Source organism: Pongo pygmaeus, chromosome 16, assembly GCF_028885625.2.
Source record: "Pongo pygmaeus isolate AG05252 chromosome 16, NHGRI_mPonPyg2-v2.0_pri, whole genome shotgun sequence".
NCBI classification, from domain to species: Eukaryota; Metazoa; Chordata; class Mammalia; order Primates; family Hominidae; genus Pongo; species Pongo pygmaeus.
Genome location: NC_072389.2, coordinates 68719643 through 68735526, shown reverse-complemented (window position 1 = coordinate 68735526; position 15884 = coordinate 68719643). Strand labels below are relative to the sequence as shown.

General features: G+C 47.7%; 1 protein-coding gene across 2 annotated transcripts in view; it reads left to right on the top strand.

Annotated features, from left to right (window-relative positions):
- CA12 (carbonic anhydrase 12) overlaps window positions 1–15884 on the top strand; it is a 59231-nt gene that overhangs the window by 30868 nt on the left and 12479 nt on the right. For both annotated transcript variants that reach the window (XM_054451581.2, XM_054451580.2), the window contains exons 3-8: window positions 5167–5346; window positions 6262–6404; window positions 9771–9866; window positions 11077–11140; window positions 11413–11570; window positions 12904–13030. In XM_054451581.2, the coding sequence (XP_054307556.1) occupies window positions 5167–5346; window positions 6262–6404; window positions 9771–9866; window positions 11077–11140; window positions 11413–11570; window positions 12904–13030 (768 nt within the window). The remainder of the gene's footprint in view (window positions 1–5166; window positions 5347–6261; window positions 6405–9770; window positions 9867–11076; window positions 11141–11412; window positions 11571–12903; window positions 13031–15884) is intronic.

Here is a 15884-nt window from a genome sequence, read left to right as displayed (position 1 = left end):
GGGAAGCCTTTGCAGTGTGACATGGCGAGGGCCTAAACCGTGGAAACATGGGAGTCCATGACCCACTAAGGGCAAAGGATAGACCGAGCTGGCTCTGAGATGTTGAGCCTTGGAGGAGTGGGGCCCAGGTGTTCTCTGATGAGGCGTTCCACCATCAAGCTGTAATCTAGGCCATAACACATCCTCTAATTGCAATACTGCAAAAAATTTATGGTCTGTATTTGAACCCTGAAATTTACAAACTGTGAAAAACTTATGACTTATTTGGAAAAATTTGAATTCTAATTGGATTTGATAATCTTAAGGTATTAATTGTTAATTCTCTAGGTGTAGTCATGGTACTATGGTTTTAAGAGCCCTTATGTTTTAGAGAAACACACTGAAATATATACAGATGAAATATATCTGGATTTGTTTCCAGTTATCCAGGCAGATAAGGGGAGAATGGGCTTAGCATAGATGAGGCAAGACTGTTTGTGAATTGTAAACTGTCCAAGCTGGGTGACATGGGGTTCATTTCACTCCTCTCTCTATGTTGTATACATTGGAAATTTTCTGTAAAAACATTCTGGTCCTTGGATAATGCAGGTCCTACACCCTGGGCCTCAAAATTCCCAATCAGAAATCACGAGAGGCATTTTGAGCTGTGCCATGTTCATCTCTTGTTACCTTTCAAAACAGGAATTCTGACCACTTCTGTTTTGCCTAGAGCAGGAAAAACGCATAGACAGGAAAGAAATAATGCCTTGGCTTTATTTAGAAAAGCAAACTGTGAGAGACACGTGATCCTCCTGTATCACGATCATGGGAGAAGTCCAACCAACCAGAGAGGCAAAGTCAAAACTCAGAAGAGCAAAGGTAAATTTTTAGCTGGAAAGAAATACTTCTTTTAGAAGAGTCACTCCCAGTGGAGGATTTCTGGCACTGGAGCCCTTGGCATGAGTGTGAAAGCTGACACTGAGTTGAAAAATGGTAGCCCAGGGTGTAGCAGCCAGCATAAGGCCAGCACTGTGCAGTCACATGTCACAGCTCAGGGAACAGAAAGGCCTGCTGTTGTCACCTCTGATATTGGTTGTCCCAGTGGCCATCCTCATGGCACCTCTATCTCTCACATGCCATAAAGAAGGAGGCTGCTCTGACAGTGTCCCCAGCTGTGCAAGGCGGGGACACCCACTAGCCATTACATGCTGAGGGAGGGCCCTATGATCTTCCTTGGCAGCCCATCTCCCAGGCTACACGGCAGAAATCAGATTTCTTTTTCAATGAGTACCCCCAGACAGAAACCATTTGCACACAGGTAAGCTAGAAAGCTAGGAAGGTACACTTTGAACCTGAGCAAGTGATCTCATTTCCCTCCTCTTTTTTGAGGAGAAGAAATATATGAGGGAATTAAGGTGGGTGCGCATTCCCTGGGAAACGAACAAGCATGAAACAGGTGTTGTGAGTTCAGCTTAGTAAACATGTGAGGGCCCGCTCTGCACCAGGCACTGTGGGAAGTGCAGCGATGGATGAGCCATGGTGCTTGTCTTCAAGGAGAGCGTGGGGGAGCCAGGAAATTCCAGGTGCACAAAATCTCCTGGATAAATACTGAAGGACACGTAAGTCCTGCGACCCAAGCCAAGTAACTGTTACTTAGCCAAAGTCAAACTTCGGGCAAATCACTTAAATCTCTATTTTTCACCTATAAAATGGTGCAATTCTTGCCTTGCTTACCCCATAAGGTTATAGAGTTATAAGGATCAAAGCTACTACAATATAATAACAATGAGGAGGAGGAGGAGGAGGCGAAGACGAGGCTTTCTTGACCTTGCTGACCTACAGACCTGTGACTGGTGCCCAAGTACAAACTCCGCTGTGGATGGCAGCCAGGACCAAGGCGGGTTCCTGATGCAGATGGCTGTCCGATCCCAGCCAGTCCTGGAGCACCGGTGCCCTGTGCCCTCATTCCCGAAGCTGCTTCCCCTGGGCACCTTGTCACATGCCCAGTAGCTGCCTTGACATGAGCAACCTTTCTGACTCGTTCAAATTCACCTGACAGATGGTGAAGGTGCTTAGTCCTAGTATTCTTAATAAATATCAGAGCTTAAGAGCCAGAAGGAACCTTCCAGAACATAGCATCCACACACATCCCATCCCCACCACCACCCCCACCACCCCCACCATTTGTACGAAGAGCAATGGAGGCTCCAGCAGGGAACATAACCCACTGAGGTGTTGGGACAGCTGATGCTGGAATCTCATTCTCTGGACTCCCCTGGTCCAACATAGCGCTTCTCTTTCCAAGAGAGGTTTTGCCAACACCAACTCTACTGCCTTTAATATCCTTAGTCTTTCCTGCCCCCAAATACCTTATTTGGTCCTAACTTCCAATAAAGCGTATTTAGGGCAAGAGAAAAAGGAAACATTCCCCAAGTCACATTTTCCCAAGCCCTCTGTTCTTTTTCATTCTTTGGGAAAATGTTTCCTAAATGCCCATGAGGGCATGAGACCCTACTTGTAATATGGGTTCACAGAGACAAAGATGAGGGGTCCCTATCTTCACGAGGCTCTCGTTTAGCTATCAGTAAAATGCCTTCTTGATGAAACCTTTTTGAACCTCCACTGTGGGAAAAGAAAACCCTTCTAATCCGGTTCCTTTTAGTCATGTGTGCAAAGAGAAAGCTTCTCATTGATGCACCTCTTTACTTCCTGAGTTTTTTGCATTCATGCCTGGCTGGCAGCTTCTGCCCTGCTGGCTGTGGGCCCAGGCAGTATTGTGAGCACAGAAAAGGCTGGCAGCCTCACTTAGGGAGTCTTATCCTGTGCTGTGTCTCTCTCTGACCCTGGGGTTCTACATGAGGCCTCACGGTTGCTTCATTCTGCTCCCCGCTGCCCCTAAAGCATTCGGTTTGGCTCCCAGCTGAATAATTGTCTTACTCCAGTTTGGCCCTGGAGTGCCTGCTTTGATATCCTCCAGCCTCCCTCTTCCCCAATCACCATCTTGGTGTAGTTAAGTTAGTTTGAGGCCTTGAAAATAAGAATAGTAGAGCTCAGCGGAGACTCTGCCATGCCCAAGTGAGAAGACTGGTGTCCAGTGAAAGGTTGGACTGGAGATTCTGCAATTCCGTCATGCTGTAACATTTCTGAAAATGCACAGCCTAAGGTTGACAGCCTGAAAAATCAGTAGGGTTCCGATGTGTGTGTCTGGACCTAGAAGTGAGAACTAACTAAGCCTGGGACCAATGCCTCATAGCATTTGAAATGAACCTGGGTACCAAGTATCACTTCTGATTCTTCCCACTCTCAGATAAGGTCCCCTAGTTAAAGAGCACGATGTAGGGGGTTGGGATTCTATGGGGCCAATATAACATTTACACCCTTGTGAAACAGTGCGGTGGTCTACAGAAGAATTCCCAGAAGAGGTGGTGTTCCTTTCCCCTTTTCTCTATTTACCCACCTTCCTTGTGTTGAAATACTGATGAATGGACCCCAGATGGCAAAGCTCGATCCCCAACTCTGCTAGAGCCCACAGGACACCCTGGGTCTACCCTAACGAGCCATGACATGCCAATTCTTTGCTTTTCTGGAGAAACCTTGGCCTGAAAGTCTGTTTAATTACCATGGAGATAATCTTTTAAACATAGATTTACATTCTTGAAAGACTTTTTCTCTGTGGGAGTAGGAAAATTCATCTGCACATAGCATGTTTATTTTCATTTCCAGGGGAGGAACTGCTATCTGGTAGTTAGCAAGAAGCTTGAGCCCTGGAGGAATTTCTTTTTTTAAAGTCTGTTCCTCTTCACTGATAGTGTGTCAATTATATTGTAATAATTAGTTTATAGTGTGGTCATATTTTTTTCCAGCTTAAACTCTGCACTTCACTGTGTGATTCCAGGCCTATAATTATTTAACATTTGTCAAGCATCCCTATCAGATTGGGTTCTATAGTTGCTCTAAATGTGGGTATCAAGAGTCAATGTCCTCAGGGGTTTCTCTTCAGGAAGGTCACACTTGCAAAGCCAGCAGTCGCAAAGACCTATTTAGGTTGGTGCAAAAGCAATTGCGGTTTTTGCATGAAAGGAATGGCAAAAACCGCAATTATTTTTGCACCAACATAATAGTTGGCGTTGTAGTCAGTAAGATACTAATTTTTCCCACCTGGGGTGGCCCCACAGATTTGCTAAATTCTTTTTTTTTTTTCTCTTTTAGAAGGCCTTTATTTATTTTTTTACTGAATAGGTGAAGAACTACTTCAGAATTCCCATTCTTCTATTGATTCTTTTTCTTTCCTCTCATTTTCCAGTCTTGCTGAATAATTTTCTTAAAACACCCACTTCCAACACTGGAGAGGAATGTAATATTATTTCTAACTGACTATTTCTAATATGACATATTTCAAATCTACTATGACTAATGTAATAGTCAAAGGCAGTGTTTTACCTATTCAGCACAATTGTTTCTAGTTGAAGAGGATGTTTTATTCCTTGAAGGTCCTAATGGCTCCTCTTCTTTTTTTTTTTTTTTCTTTTTTTTATTATTATTACTATTATTATTATTATACTTTAGGCTCTATGGTACATGTGCGCAACCTGCAGGTAAGTTACATATGTATACATGTGCCATGCTGGTGCGCTGCACCCACCAACTCGTCATCTAGCATTAGGTATATCTCCCAATGCTATCCCTCCCCCCTCCCCCCACCCCACAACAGTCCCCGAAGTGTGATGTTCCCCTTCCTGTGTCCAGATTTGCTAAATTCTTCCCCGCTGGAATGCCAGCTTGGATGAGCAGGGGTTCTATTGTATTCAACGTGGCAGCCTCAAGACCCAGAGTAATTCCTGTCTCATAATAGGTACTGGCTAAGCAGATGCTGAATTGCTGAAAGTCAACAGGTCCTGACGTGTGTGTCAAATAGGAACAATGTACAAAATAAAGCAGAGTTTGGTGGGCTCCTGGCTCTGGCCTGGGCAGCCCTAGTCCTTCTTTCCCCACATCACTTAAGAGCAGGTGGTCCTGAGTGGTTGCTGGACCTGATTCTGGAGGCTGAGACTCTGAGCCTTGAAGATTTACCTCTGGGGATTCAGAAAAGAGGAGAAAAGGAGTAATTGTATTGAACAGAGAATTAGAAGATAAGGAAAATCCCTTTGTGAGAAACTCTAAATCGTGAGCATGGATCTCTGTGTCCAGGTCCTGATGGGGAGAATAGCTGGTCCAAGAAGTACCCGTCGTGTGGGGGCCTGCTGCAGTCCCCCATAGACCTGCACAGCGACATCCTCCAGTATGACGCCAGCCTCACGCCCCTCGAGTTCCAAGGCTACAATCTGTCTGCCAGCAAGCAGTTTACCCTGACCAACAATGGCCATTCAGGTGAGGGAGAGGCCTTGGTGACCTGAGGGGTATGTCTGAGTCTCCCTCGGCTGCCAGGCCTGTCCTTTTCCATCTGGCAGGGAGGTGTTCTGTGGAAGCATCCAGGAGGAGGGGCGGGGCGGGGTGGGGCGGGGGCGCCTTTGAGGGATTCCAGAAGCACTCTCTCCAGGGGATGCTGGAGGCTCTGGGCTCCGACGGTCCTGCCAGGGCTGCACTTCCCAGAAGAAGCACATCTCTCAGGATGGGGCAGGAGACTGGCCTGAGCCCCGTGGTTCATTGGCTGTGCGGCTGGAGTGAATTCTGGACCATAAACGACTCAAGGAACCACACAGTTTGGCGGGGGGTACCCAGGCTTTGGAGTCAGACCAACCTGGATTTGAACTCTGGCTTGACTGCTTATAAGCCATGAGAATCTAGGTGAGAATTTTAGTCTCCTTGAGCTTCCATCTGGAAATGGACATATTGATGGATACCGTGAAGACTGGAGATTATGTATGTTGGGGTCTGGCATATAGAGTGAAGTAAATGCTTCATAAATAGCAGTTATTGTTGTTGTTGCTATATAATTCTAAAGCTTGGAAGGTACTTCACTAAAGGTGTCTGATCCATCAATACGTAAATAAACACCCATCCGTTGGTCTAGTGTTAGTGTTTCTGGTATCACTTTCCAAGGCGAACCAAGAAGGTGCTGGTGCCACTGGAGTTGCTTTGGGGAAAAGGGGACATTCTCAGGGAAAGAGCCCAGGTATCTGACCTTTAGGCTGCATCTCTGCTCTGCACCTCACTCCATCCACCTGCTTCTCTCTGGGCTCCAGGGGGTGGCAGTGGGGGTGGAGGGAGCGTTGCCTACCTGACTGCTCTCTGGCAGTGCACAGCTGGCCGGGGCTCTGAAGGCTGCTCCTCCACTCCCCGCAGTGAAGCTGAACCTGCCCTCGGACATGCACATCCAGGGCCTCCAGTCTCGCTACAGTGCCACGCAGCTGCACCTGCACTGGGGGAACCCGAATGACCCGCACGGCTCCGAGCACACAGTCAGTGGACAGCACTTCGCCGCCGAGGTAAGTAGGGCTGCCAGTCTGGCAGAGGCTGCTCTGCAGTGGGTGGTGTGGCACCCTCTCGACCTGGCTGCTGTGCAGATAACACCAGAGCATGGGACAGGCTGCCTTTAGGCTCTCTGCCCCACCTCTGGCCCTGGCACAAGGGGTGCAGCCACTCCACCAGCCTGCAGCTCATCTGCACTGTCCTGGTCCCTTTCTTCTCCTGAACATGCTGAGTTTGTCCCTGTGTCTTTTACTGAGTGATGTTGCTGGGGAGGCAGTATTCCCAGGGTGGCCCAGTGGGACATACATGCCCTTCTTTTAGACATTGCCTTCCTATCTGTGCAGATAAAAATCTCCTGCTGACTCACACTGGGCTCATTGCTCCCCCAAACTTCTCAGACTTTCTTCATATGTCATGCTGTTTGCATCTTTTTGGTGCTATCTTTCCTTTCTCTGGGCATGGGTTGTGTTTAGAACATGGGGACATGGGTCTAGGGCCACTCTTCTACCTGGCCACAAGTCTAGGGGTGCCTGGCAGTCTAATGTGCAGGGCATCATGGCAAGCAGACTCACTAGGGACAAGATGTCAGCCAGCACAGCATCGTGTCATGTTGCCTTGAGGAGCTACCCCAAAATGCCAAAAGAAAATTAGAAGACGGGCAGAGCATTTGTCCTATGCAATCGCAGGATGGGGTGGGGCAAGGAGGGGGTTGAGATGCTCCATTTTGGCACTCCAATGGTCCCGAACTGGGGGTGTGGCTCTGAATATTTACAGGGAAATACAAGCAGATAAATGCTGCTGACTGATCAGCCAGGGGAGTCCGTGGTAAATAGAGACCATTCCCCTCCGTTCATAACTGCTGAACTGCTCAATGTTTCAGACTAATCATAGGTCTACTCGCAAGCATGGAAGGGATAGGATCTGGTTCAATAGGATGGTACCACTGGAGGTTCACATATTTCAGAGCAGGCCCTTCCCTGAAGCTCAAGAACTGAAATTTCCTCCAGGCTAATTGCAGTGTTGAGACTTCTGCTTCCCCCATGGGGAATAAAGAAGGTGTAAACCAAAAAGTGTCTGAGACTCAATCCATTTAGAAGTTTATTTTGCCAAGGTTAAGGACACATGCCTGGAAGACAGGGAGACAAGTCTGTGCCTTTCTTCAAAGATGATTTTGAGGGCTTCAATATTTAAAGGGGAAAGGGCAGACACTGGGGAAAGAGAGAGAAATGTTTAAAAGGTGTGGGGAGGTAAGAGGCAAGAGGTCGCATTCTTCCGAGTTTTTGATCAGCCGTTCACATGTGAGAGAGGGGTAGAGGAATAGTCATTTGTGCATTCATCTAGCTCAGCGAATCTGCATTCTTACAAGATAAAATAGACATGGGCAGAGGAAGCAATTAGATATGCATTTGTCTCAGGTGAGCAGAGGGATGACTTTGAGTTCTCTCCTTTGTCCTGAACCCGTGAAGATAAGTTATCCATTTACATTGTCAGGGTGAAATTCAACAGAACTGTTTTAGGGTAAAGACCTTGCGGCCCACAGTGAATTTCCTAGTGGGCAAAATGTGAGGTGTGTAGCTTTTTTATCTTTGTAGCCGTCTTATTTAGGAATAGAATGGGAGGTAGCTCCCAGCTTGACTTTTCCCTTTGGCTTAGTGATTTAGGGGTCTCGAGATTTATTTTCCTTTCACAAAGGAGGTTAGGGTGTAGATTGGCAGGGTTTATGTGTTTTAAAATATTTCTACTTCTTGTATTTTCTGCTATTAAGTCACAGCATCAGACCAAGAGTCTGGTTAAGATGGACCATAAATGCCAATACTAGAGAAAAGGCATCAGGGTGTCCCTAAAGTGGGTCCTCTAAGGAAGGACCTTGAAAGTGTAGTGGTTCTTTTGGATGGAGTTCATATAAGAAGATTCTGGCGGGGCATGGTGGCTCACACCTATAATCCCAGCACTTTGGGAGGCTGAGACGGGTAGATCATCTGAGGTCAGGAGTTCGAGACCAGCCTGACCAACATGGTGAAACCCCATATTAGCCGGGCTTAGTGGCACATGCCTGTAATCCTAGCTACTCGGGAGGCTGAGGCAGGGGAATCGCTTGAACCTGGGAGGTGGAGGTTGCAGTGAGCCAAGATCACGCCATCGCACTCCAGCCTGGGCAACAAGAGCGAAACTCCATCTCAAAAAAAAAAAAAAAAAAAAAAGATTCTTTCTGTCTTAATCTCCTCAACAGGGAGCTCCTTTATGCTTGGATTAGTCTTCACTTCCTCTGAGCACAATAAGAAAAGTACAGACAAACCACAAGCTCAAAGGTCAGCTGTAAAAGGAAATAGGGGCTTAGGACCTCAGGGGTTTTAATCATATAGAATTCAGCTCTGTTTCTCAAAGTGATGCCAGGCCGAGATGGTGTGGGCAGTGTGGCCGACTAAGTCCTTTGAGGGGAAGATGGTGAAGTAGGAGCTCTGAAGAAATCCTTAATAGAGGACCACTTAAAAGAAGAAATAACTTGATATATAATTTTTTTTAAATTAGAAGGAGCCACTTAAAGTTCAAAATGGGAAAATTAAGCTGTATTCAATAACATATGTTGAATTGTATTTATGAACACATGAGATGGAAAAGGATGAATGAAAAGAGAAAAGAAATAGAGTTAAAATCTCAATATGTCATAGTCTCAAGGACAAAGAACCAACAAAAATGCATGGGCTGTGTAAACCAAAAATAAATTCTAAGTCCCCCACCCCACCCCCCTGCCATCTGAATGGACCCCTCCTCTTGACCAAGGGCATTCCAAAGTTAACATGAAAACTAGTTCAGGCCGTGATGGGGAGAGGGAGTTGGACATGACCCATTATACCCACATCCCTTTTGGAATTCAGGAAAAGCCCACGTTCATTAACATCAACGCAGACCTTAGTTCTGATCAGAAATATTTACAGTCTATTCTCTCTGAAGCCTGCTACTTGGAGGCTTCCTCTGCATAATAAAATCTTGGTCTCTACAACCCCTTACTGGAACCCAGACATTCCTTTCTATTGATAATAACTCTCAACCGATTGCCATTCAGAAAAAAGTTAAATCTACCTATGTCCTGGAAGCCTCCAATTCGAGTTTTCCTGCCCTTCCAGATCAAACCAGTGTATCTTGCACGTATTGATTGATGTATTATGTCTCTAAAATGTATCAAAACAAGCCGTGCTCTGACCACCTTGGGCATATGTCCTTATCCTTGGCAAAATAAGGGGAGGGTCTGAGAGACCTAATCTAGTCTGGGGGGCTGAGGGGGCTGGGATTCTGTCCTCACAGTTGGAGTCAAGTCTTCTGCCGAAGCGACAGTCTCCCATGAGTCACTTATCCTCTAATGGGTGGCTTTTCCCCCACTGCAGCTGCACATTGTCCATTATAACTCAGACCTTTATCCTGATGTCAGCACTGCCAGCAACAAGTCAGAAGGCCTCGCTGTCCTGGCTGTTCTCATTGAGGTAAGAGATATTTAAAAGGTCCTTAGGTGAAATCTGAAGCAGGGATGAGATTGGGATTCCACCTTTTGTTCCATGCATACCTGTTGATAATCAGCTGTTCCTGTATCGGCTCTGTGTCCACTCCAGAGCAGGCGGTATCCCTCTGTAGTGCACCTTCTCTCTTGGCCTGGAGGCAGCACTTTCTGTGCCTGGGCAGCAGAAATGGGGAATGTCCTTTGGTCCATTGGAAAAATGGGCCCCAACATCTAGCCCTGTTGCATAAGGCATGGAATTGCCCAGTTGGGGAGGACCTGTGCTGGAAAGGGATCATCAAACTCCATCTGCCCCATCAGATGCCTGAACTCTTGATACAATTCCTGCTATCCAAGCTCCATCCTCTAGATCAGTGGTTCCCAACCTTTTTGGCACCAGGGACCAGTTTCTTAGAAGACAATTTTTCCACAGACCATGGACCAGGGAGGGAGATGGTCTTGGGATGAAACTGTTCCACCTCAGATCATCAAGCATTAGTTAGATTCCATGAGGAATACACAGCCTAGAACCCTTGCACGCGCAGTTCACAATAGGGTTTGTGCTCCTATGAGAATGGGAGGCCTCTGCTGATTTGACAGGGGGCAGAGCTCAGGCTGTAATGCTTGCTTGCCCGCTGCTCACCTCCTGCTGTGCGACCCAGTTCCTAACAGGCCACAGACCGGTACTGGTCCACAGCCTGGGGGCTGGGCACCCCTGCTCTATATGGACCCTGGAATGAATTCTTTTTTTAATCCCAAGACAGAGGAATGTCTTCTGATTGGCTTGCATGTTTTTTTTTTTTCCTAATGAGGCAGTATATACCTCATTTTCCAACATGCTCATTTGTCTGACGTGGCTTTTGTGAACTCAGAGCTCCTCAAGTTCTGTGTGACATGGATGTTAGTCACAGCCTTCAGGCTCATATCTGGATCATCAAGAGCACACACTGTACCCCATGCCCCAGGACATTCAAGCCCAACTCCTTAAGCTGAAAACAGGACATCCTGAGATGCAAGAAGGCAGGACCATTACACTAACTCCCAAGAACCTAGTGATCCATCATAATTGTCCAGTAAAGTGGATCCTTCAGGCAGTGGTGGCAACACACCCTCAGCTTTGCCCTTCTGATAGCAATCGTCAATCCTGGCTCAGCCTATCCTGTTCTGTCCCAGTTTAACCTGCCCTGTCTCTGTTGCAGATGGGCTCCTTCAATCCATCCTATGACAAGATCTTCAGTCACCTTCAACATGTAAAGTACAAAGGTGAGGGGTCCTTGCGTGCATATTCACTCTGCTGGAGAAGGAGGTAGTCAGCCCTGTGTGACTTTAAGAAAAACAAACACAAGGGGCAGGTGCTGTCTGTGTTCACCAGGTTAAAAGCAGCAGGTTGTTGAACGATGATGCAACCAAGTCCTGGGGTTAGATGACCCTGAAAGGGGCTAGTTCATGTTTCTAGGCTCAGTCGCTCTGTTCAGCTGCACTTGTGCCCTACGGAGGGAGGCTGACACTATCACCTCTGCAACATGTCTCTCTAGGCCAGGAAGCATTCATCCGGGGATTCAACATTGAAGAGCTGCTTCCGGAGAGGACCGCTGAATATTACCGCTACCGGGGGTCCCTGACCACACCCCCTTGCAACCCCACTGTGCTCTGGACAGTTTTCCGAAACCCCGTGCAAATTTCCCAGGAGCAGGTAACTGTCGTGCCAGACTCAGCCAGAGTCCACGCGGCACCTCAGTTCCCATCATCCCCCATATCACAATCAATGACTTGATTTCCTCACTTAGTTTCATTGGCAGCTCTTCAAAACCTCTCCAAATATCACAGGTGTCTGAAAGCACCGCAGAAATTCCAGGCTGAGCTTCAAAAGAAGTCAAGCTAGGCAAATGAATAGATGTCTCCTAGTTCTTTTTTAAAAAAAGAGCTCTAAATCTGCATTTGCTAATATGTCCTCAGTGGCTGGGTAGTATTCACTTCCCTGGCAGGAGAGAGCCTGGTTCCTTTACAGGGCAGAATAAAGACAGGATCAGATGAAATCATTTAACAGATGGGATTGCAGCAATGACTAAGTGAGGGTCCCTGCACCCAAGAAGCTCAAGGTCTAGTGCAAACTGGGGAACAAAATCCTTAGCCATCACCTCTAAAGCTTCTTCTTTGATAGGAGATGGGAGAGAAGAGTAGAAGTCTGTGGGATCATCCGCGGGTTAGTGACAAAGCTGAGACCCAAAGTTAGGTCATCTGAGTTCCGTGTCACTGCTCATACCTGTCCTCCACAGCCTAAATTCATGAGAAGAAAAATGGCTCCCCAGGAGACAGGGCTGGGGCCAGCACTGCACCCTGGCTCACAGCCCCACCCCAGCTTTGTGCGGCCAGGGCAGCCTCACAGCTGCTCCTTCTCTTTACAATAAGCTTCTGCTCTGAGTCACCTAGTAAATGGCAGCAGGTGGGTGGACAGGAATGAGGACGTGATGAACCAAGAGATGGATGAAACATGTGGGGAAGCAGCAACATCCTACCCCAGAAACTACCTTGGAAACGGGTTATATAATCTATGCAGGTGCATGAAAATGCCATGGAACCCGTAATCAGATGACCTGTGAAACTCTTAACTCCCTTCTTTATTCCTTCTGATGTGACCATCAGAACAAGCCCTGCGACCCTCTGGTTGAGAGCTGGGCTCTAATTTAAGTTCATGAGAGGAACGCAGTCTCCGTGGGAGGCTAAGGAGCACTCCATCACCCCAGGTTTCCCTCCACGCAGGGCAGATTGGAAACTAACAGCACTGCCCTTCCCTGGAGTCTCGGGTGCTGGGAAGACAAACCCAGCGCTGCCCAGCTCCCAGTCACCCAATGTGGAGGGAAGCAGTTCTCTGGCTTTCCCTCTGCTTTCTAATATCTCCCACCCAGCCCCACAGAAGCTGGTTCCAGAGGCTTCTCCCAGGTGCAAGAGCCGAGAGCTAGCCTCTTCCCAGGGGGTCAGGCGAGGAGGTCATTCTGTCTGCGGGCTATTTCTGCTCTTGCCCTCAGCTGCTGGCTTTGGAGACAGCCCTGTACTGCACACACATGGACGACCCTTCCCCCAGAGAAATGATCAACAACTTCCGGCAGGTCCAGAAGTTCGATGAGAGGCTGGTATACACCTCCTTCTCCCAAGGTGAGGAGAGGCAGTGCTGGGGGGAGGGGGTGCGGGAGTGTGGTGCCAAGACATTGGGCTCTGCTGTGAATTCAGCTCTGGCACTGATGCCCTCAAGAAGTTGGCTGAGAGCTCCCTGGCTGCCACAGGAACCAGGTGCCTTGTGAGACTAGGTGTGGGGCTCACTGGGGTCCCCCTTCACTGAGTCTTTGCAGAGAAGCAAAAAGCCGGGGCCCCCAGGCACATGGACCAGAGCCCTCTTTAAGCCTGGGAGTCTTGCGCAGATGGAGAAGAGAGAATTCCTTGGGGACTTCTCTGTTTCAGACAATGATCCCTTCTCTAAGACACAGGATAGGACCCTTTCCATGAGATCAGACTTCTAACTTCCCTCCCTAGGCTTTCTTGGCATCAAAGGCTGCAGCCAGCCTATCTTAGGCCTGGCAGGGTGATTCACGCACCACCACCAAATGAGCAGGAATGTTCCTATGTTAGATGTAAAACAGTGAGTGTAACCCACATCCATGTCTAATGTAGCAGGGCCCGTTAGGCAAGGAAGCACCCTTGTGCACTGCATTTTTGTCTAACCTCCTTGGAGCTTGCATAAGCACAAGCACATAAGTTCCCAATTGAACAAAACTTAATAGCTTGGTTTCTTCCTAATACTACAAGGGCTCGGGTCTCCCTTTTACAGCTGTAACCAATAACTCCCCAGGAGGACATTAACCTTTTTCCTTGCTCAGTGCCTACATCAACACTGCTGGAAACTGGGCATCAGGGGAAAGGGGTGAGGGAGCACTTTTGGGGCCAACACCCCTCTTCAGACCACTGAGTTCACTTTCAAGCTCACTTTCTTACTGTAGATTCTCGACTGGGGTCCCAACTTGGGAATCTTCATGGCTGGTCTGTGCAGTTCCATTTCATCCCCAGCATCACGTGTGGACCAAACCGGGCCAGGTGTTCATATTTAAAGATAACCCGTTCTCACCTGGAATCCCAGCACTTTGGGAGGCCAAGGCAAGCGGATCACCTGAGGTCAGGAGTTCAAGTCCAGCCTGACCAACATGGTGAAACCCCGTCTCTACTAAAAATACAAAAATTAGCCGGGCACGGTGTCTTGCGCCTGTAATCTCAGCACTTTGTGAGGCCGAGGCAGGTGGATCATGAGGTCAGGAGTTCGAGACCAGCCGAACCAACATGGTGAAACCTCGTCTCTACTAAAAATACAAAAATTAGCCGGGCATGGTGACACATGCCTGTAATCCCAGCTACTCGGGAGGCTGAGGCAGGAGAATCACTTGAACCCAGGAGGCGGAGGTTGCAGTGAGCCGAGATCATACCACTGCACTGTAGCCTGGGCGACAGGGCGAGACTCTGTCTCAAAAAAAAAAAAAAAAGATAACCCGTTAACCCACTTGTCAGAATCTGCTCTCCTTGTCTCACCTGGTGCACTTTTTTGGGTTCCTTTCTTATTATATGAGGTTATAACTATCATCTCCTAAACTTAGTTGGACATATGGAGACTGTATTTGAAGGCCCTTTCCAGGAAGCTTTAGAAACTGACCCATCGTTACGGTCAGGATTACTTCATTCTGTCTTTTCATGAAGAACTGCCCAAGAATTTGTCTTTTGTGTTTTCTCCTCTCCAGGTATCACTAGTTAAGATCATTTCCCTCTTTCCTCGGTTTCTTAGTTGGAAAACAGAATCTGTGAACAATAGCCTTCCTGAAAATTCAAAATCCATGTGATCATAACTAACAGTTTCTTTTCTAGGAAATGAACTGAGTGCATGGAATTATCCCTGTGTATCTGTTATGGATACAACGCTGTCTTTTCTCATTCTTCTAAGTGGAGAATGTAGTATCCAAGGGTTAAATGGAACTACTTCAATTCTTAAAACCAAAAACATAAAAACTCTGCCAGGAGATTAGGAACTTTGCCCACACAGATCAGGTAGAATTTTGCTCACGATCCCAGGACCCCATTGCCGGCTCTGTTCTCTGAGCTCAGCTATGCACACCCAGGGAAGGAGTGGCACATATTCTCCTTACAGTCAGGAGGCCTAGGTTCAAGGCCTGGCTTTGTTTCCTCCTGGCTGCATGCTGTGGACAAATCATGTCCCTTCTTTGGCCTTGGTTTCCTCAGCCACAAAATGCCAGGTAATCCCAGCTACTCAGAAGGCTGAGGCAGGAGAATCGCTTGAACCCGGGAGGTGGAGGTTGCAGTGAGCCAAGATCATGCCACTGCACTCCAGCCTGGGTGACAGAGTGAGACTCTGTCTCAAAAAAAAAAACAAAAAAAAAAACAGCCAGATTGGATTAGGTGATCTCATGTCCTTTCGGTGCTAATATGTTGGGATGGTTAAGTGGACACTAACAACTGCCAATCCTGACTTTACATTGCAGGGACAGTGTTTGAGGGCAGTTACAGAGGATCAGAAGAAACCGGGCAGGAACTTGACTCTGACATCCAAAAGTAACCCCCGCTTGTAACGATGGACTGTGGCATTGGGGATAAATAGCCATCTTCTTAGACCAGCTTGTGTCTAAGCAGCTGCTTGTAGTGGGGCAGCGTAGGCAGGTTTGTAGCCAACTGCTTCAGTAGATTCTCCCAGTCTGGATAGAGGAGCTTGAGGGGCCTCTAAGCAGAAGTCTGGAGACCAACTCCCAGCTTAGGACATCAAGATCAAAGCCCAAATGCAGCGTTGCCACTGCTCTTCTTGCATGGCTTGTCCAGAGCTGGTGCTTCCACAAGCCCAGGCTAGGACCAGCTTTCTCCTCTGAGTGAGACTCTGTAGCAGTTCAAGGCAAACCTGTCCATTTGGAGGCTGATTATAGAAGCTTGGCCAGAATTCTCCGCTCCCTCTTGCTTCCCAAAG